This window comes from Tarenaya hassleriana, unplaced genomic scaffold (assembly GCF_000463585.1).
Source record: "Tarenaya hassleriana unplaced genomic scaffold, ASM46358v1 Cleome1093, whole genome shotgun sequence".
Classification (NCBI taxonomy): domain Eukaryota; kingdom Viridiplantae; phylum Streptophyta; class Magnoliopsida; order Brassicales; family Cleomaceae; genus Tarenaya; species Tarenaya hassleriana.
Window position 1 is genome coordinate 1 of NW_010961213.1, and position 5,951 is coordinate 5,951.

Consider the following 5,951-nt stretch of genomic DNA (forward strand, 5'->3'; position numbering starts at 1 on the left):
ATGAATATAAAAATCATAAATTTTTCATAACTCGCTAATTGATGCAGATCTAGGGTTTTGAGGTCGCCTTCCATTTTATGCCGATTTTATTTTGTTAGCCATTAATATCGGTAACTATTAATTATATATAATAATATCTATATATGTGTTGTATCGGGGTAAATATCCACACAAATCTTATTAGTACTCGCGGGGTAAAAAAAAGTTTTACATAAGTTTTTGTTTGGTTCTTTGGGATATATATATATATATATATCAATTCCATTTCCATATATAGATAACTACTAAAACGGCATGTTGTGCATCAATTTGCTCACGAATATTTACGTTTTTATATGAATAAACATATTCTTGAGCTCCCCACAATCACATACATACATACATATATATATATATATATATATTAACATATCTTCGACTATATCTGAATTCAAGAAATAAATAATTTGAAAAAGGGAAATTAGCGATAAGACCGAACATTTTTGTCATGCCACCCTAACTAAATACTTTAGTTATATAAAACCACGTAAAGTTGTAGGCCGAAATGCCCATTAAAAAAATATATATGTTGAAATTAAATGTTATTGTTTGTTTTTGGTTTATGATTTATGTAAAAAGTCTGGCCTAATTCAAAAGAACATAAAATTCAAAACTGGCATGTTCACACACACACACACACACATACATACATACATACATACATACATACATACATACATACATACATACATACATACAAACGGCACTTGTATAAATTCAAGATGAAAAAAATGAAAAGAGTATAGTGAGGATTATTGACAACCAAAACTAAAATGTGGTGGGGGCCGTCGGTGTTCATACTCAATTAATAATTTTTAAAAATTTTAAAAAAAATGGACAGAGAGAGAAGTGATTCAACAAAGCGTTGAAGCACAAGACGAGACGACCAACCACGTACCGGGAGACCAAAACGACGTGTGCCTCGGCCCCGTCGGTCCAAATCCCTACATATGTTATATATACACCGCAATCATAATATATGTGTCGTGTATCATATAACAGATGTCAGATTACTCTCAGGAAATTCAGGATGTCACAGTTGTAGTTTCACTACTCTCGAGTTTATAACTTTGGTGCACGATTTCTGGATTCGCATGCATGCGATTTTGTCTTCTCCGTTTTAGAATCAGCGACCAATTTATATATGTTTCCAAATCTATATTTTATATTATCTGTCATCTTCAATTTCATCTTTCGATATATATATATATATATATATATATATATATATATATATAGTGGAACAAAGAATCGTATTATAATTTTTGCCGAGTTGATGAGTCATCTTTGTATTAATTAAAAAAAATGAGAAAAATTAAATGAGTGTCGAAAAAATATTTATTAGTGTGTGACATTGGAAAAAATAAAATGGAGGGCCAACGTGTTCTCCGTACGGTGGTCCGGACAACAGGACAACTTCTCCCTTGCCTTTCTTTCCCTCTCGACTCTCCTCCCTTCTAATTTTCCCCCGATTTTTTTTATTTTTAATTAATATAAATTTACCACGAAAGTAAATATTTACTGTAGTTTTTGTATTTATTCACCGATGATAAAAGGTTCATTTCTTCCTTTCTCTTTGCTGGATTTGATGATGCACTGTTTTTGGAAAGTCAAATTTGATTTGATCTTTACAACTTCACTTTTTCAATAACATACAGAAATGACTTTCACTCGCTCTCCCAAAACATTGCTGAGTATATATATATTATGGTAATTTTGAAATTTACCGACGGTTATGTTATGCTTCGCACGGATTTACAACACCAAAAAAAAAAACTTTTTTTTTTTCTCGTGTGGCCTGTACTTCTGGTTTCATGGAATTACAAAAGCTAGGATATATATATGCATAAGAGAATTGTGGAAACGTCATGATATAATCGGGGGTATTTTCTACATAAACAATCATTTCAAAGATATTTGGAAAATAAAAAAGCAAAAGGGAAAGCATAACTTTCTGTACATCACATTTGCTTTTTTGGACTGGATTTTTTCTTACAGTTGTAAAAGGTTTTGTTATTTTGATTTTAAAACATATTTTTCTCTAACTGTGATCATGTGACTCATCTGACCAAAAATTTAATCTTGGTCATTTTGACCATAACGTTAAATTTATGATTATCATACTCATTCATTATATTCATATTTTATATATCTTATTGATCATTTGATAAAAAATTTATAAATTTAATGTTATGATCAATGTGACCAAGATTAAATTTCTGATCACATGGTCACATATGAGAAGAATATGTCTTGAAGTAAAAAATAACAAATGGATGGTATTTTTGATATGATGGCGTTGTAAATTTAAAATAAAAATAAAAAAATAAAAAAATATTCCAGATTTTTCATTTATAAATATACACTCCCCCTACCCTCTGCTTCCCCGTACTGCCTTCCCCTACACAACAACATCACTTTCCTCTCTCTCTCTCTCCCTCTCTCTCTCAAACACATGAGAGAAGAAGACCGTCCATCAATCTCAGCCGTCGATCCTCCCACAACAGCCCCGTCGATAATCCCAGCCGCCGGAGATGGAGAACACGCAGGATTTCTCGCCGCCGCCGCACGTGGACGCGTCTCGGCCGTCGCTAGGCTTCCCACTGGGCACAGCTCTCCTCCTCATCATCATCTTCAGCCTCTCCGGGATCTTCTCCTGCTGTTACCACTGGGACAAACACCGTTCCCTCCGCCGCTCCTTGTCCGCCGCCGCTGCCGGCGACATCGAGTCCTCTCCGGCGAAGCCTAGACCTCCCATCTCGGTAACTCTCTCCGCCCTCTGCAAATTGTAATGCTCCAACAGAACCCTCAGATTTCGAATTATTCATCTCGATTTTGAATTATTTACGGTTTTACCACACTCGGTTTTCCAGATATCCACAGATTGAAATTAAGAAATTCAAAGAGAAAATAAGCAAAGGGTTATTTTTTGAAAATATATTTGATTTTTACTGGTTAAAGTTGGGATTAATAACTGATTAGTTGAAGGATTAATTTAATTAATCGTGGTTTATTAAATGTGATTAGGAAACGAAGAAGAACCAGAGCCAGAGCGTACCGGTGTTGATGCCAGGAGATGATACACCGAAGTTCATAGCGCTGCCATGTCCGTGCGAGCCGCCGAGGCCAGTGAAGATCACCGTCGATGTCCAGAATCCGCCGCCGCCGCCTCCGGTTAAGCCGCCGCGTTTTCCGGTTCCCTTGTATTGAATCCTAATTAGCGCCCAAACGAAAAAAAAAGAGATAAAATATCAAATCTGAAATCTCCCAATTTGCTGTACATACCGTCGCGGACCAAAAAAAATTAAGATGAAATTTTTTCTTTCTATTTTCGTTATGGTTAGTTTCTAGTAATATAAATTACAGGGCATGCCCTAAAATTTTCATTTCAATTTTATCTAATTGAGGAAATAAAATGGAATGATGATGGTGGGTTAGAAAATCGCGACTAATTATGGGCATGGCAAGATTTGTAAAAAAAAAACGTACCAAAAATAGTTTTTGGAAAAGAAAGTGTTCCATGCTTTCATGTCACACTAAGCAAATAGCTAATTAACCTAATTAGGTACAATATAAGGTGCCACATTTGTTAGTCTTATTGGAAAGCCCTACCTTACAATCAAATTTCAATTTTGTGCGCATCGACTGCAAACTAATTCCAATTATTACAAACTAAATGATTGCCGAATCGGTCTGTCCATTTGAAATGGAAATTAATTATATATATAATGGGTCGTCTAAATATAATTAAGGTGGGGATAATAGGAAAGGAATGTACTACATCGGAATGTTAATTCATAATCACGATATATAAATGGTTTGTTTTGGCGCTATTTTATCTCTGAACTTTTTTTTATAATAATAATACGCAATAAATGTAAAATAAAAACAAATAAGAAAAACGAGAAAAAAAAAAGAATAAATGCGAATTGGGACCCTCTAATTACCAAAGCGTTAGAATTTTGGTACCAACTTTTCCAATGAAAAGTTGACGTCACCAGCAAGACGAGTAGTGGTCCGACACGTCCGTCCACTCGGCCCCCCTCCGAGTGAACAATCAATTTCATGGCCTAATTTCACTGTTTACAATTTTATAATATTAATTAATCCTTCATTCCACGAATTAGATTTCCCAAATCCCTCGATTTGATTCTTTATTACGCGATTAGTGGTTATAATTATTCCATTTTTCTGTATTGATTGTGAATTATGGGCATATGTTGAATGCCCCTTTACACATGTCATATAACTTTTAAAATAAACAATCATATATAATTATTTTTAATATCTGATGACAGCAACCCATTTTTTTTCTTGTCTTTTTTTGTTTACAAAATAAAAATGCAGCCAAGACAAACAAGGCATTGTTTAATATATAAGTGCGTCATACAGTACAACGGGATTGTACTGCTTCCGTTGATGACGTCCTCTCCATGCTTCGGGGTCCTTCCTTTTTTTCCTCCAAATTTTATTTTATTTCCCGAAAACACACTTTTTCTGAATTTGGGATTTGCCAAATTTATGTGTTAATGTATTTTTATGACCATTACCAAATTACATAAATAGCGACCCACAAAGCCGTTCCCATTTTAGTGTTTTTTCTCCCATTAACCGTAATTAAACACACACACACACACACATATATATATATATATACACTTACATATAATTATCTCCATGTACGTGAAAATTTTGAAAGTTGTGGAGTTATTTTTTTGTTATAAGTTTGTGGAAGAGAAAACTTTTAAATGTAATGAAAGATTATAGACATAAAAATATTATTTAACATCTTTTTAGAAAATGAAAGTACCTAGATATATATAACAATTAAAAAATTGTATGGATCAAATATTAAATACCTATATATTATAAATACTATTATATTATAAATATTTATGAAGGAAAACATTGAAAGCATGTGAGCCACCGCAAGAACCGCTGAACATCATGCCGTTTTAATTTCGGTTTCGCGTTGAGAAATATACTACGAATATTCTTAATTCTTGTTTAGACGAACAACAAATAATTATTTTCATATTTATCAATACCCTTCCCAAGGGTTCCAGGTTCTTGTACACGTCATCAAAAAATGGACGAGTATATATATATATATATATATATATATATTAGATGACCATTTTATCAGGGTTAGATGTAAATGATTACTTGTGCAAGCTTTTTTAGAATAAAAAGAATGTGTTTGGGAGATGAGAAAGCTCGAGAAATTTGTGACAAAAAGAAAAAAGCTCGAGGTTTTTTTTTGTTAACCAGGATAGTTCTCCGTACTTTCGTCTCGATTACATCCACCCTAGATCCAGAAGCAGCCTTTAAAAAACTTGCGACAGAGGCCCAGAAGCAACACCCTCTCAGCAGATAAATACCCCCTCCCTCTTCAATAGCTGGTTTCGAACTAGCGACTAAAACACAAAGAGCAACACATTTTTCGCCATTCGATCACCTACTAATGGATTCGAAACCAGAGTTTTGTTGTACTTTCTCGAATCGATTTAAAAATAGGTAAGCAATTAGGAATATTTTTTATTTAAAAAAATCTGAAAAGGGGAGTATAATGTAAAATGTACGGATGATAAGCGATAAAGAGAGAGAGAGGGGAGCACATGGGGGATTTGGGAAGCACTTAGCTTCGAGTCCTTAGTGCCCTCTCGGTGCTCTTATCCCCTCCACTTCTCTTACGTCATCATTTATCATACTTGTCTTTTTTTGTCTTTTCATTTCTTTTCTTTTTTTGTGGTAAAATTGTCTTTTCATTTATTGTCTTCAATATGCATCATCATTGTTTATATTAATATACTATACACATCATTAAATGTAATAAACAGGAGGAAGAAGTAACTAGAATCCACATATTTCACTAACATTGATTGATTGATACTCCAATATGATATTTTTCA

General features: G+C 33.6%; 1 protein-coding gene across 1 annotated transcript; it reads left to right on the plus strand.

The window, feature by feature from the left end:
* The first annotated feature begins 2,430 nt into the window (after positions 1-2,430).
* On the plus strand, positions 2,431-3,431 carry LOC104805043 (uncharacterized protein At5g65660-like). The gene is made up of 2 exons (XM_010529447.2): positions 2,431-2,801; positions 3,067-3,431. The coding sequence occupies exons 1-2, from the start codon at positions 2,574-2,576 to the stop codon at positions 3,247-3,249; spliced, it is 411 nt and encodes a 136-aa protein (XP_010527749.1). The 5' UTR covers positions 2,431-2,573; the 3' UTR covers positions 3,250-3,431.
* Positions 3,432-5,951: the final 2,520 nt, after the last annotated feature.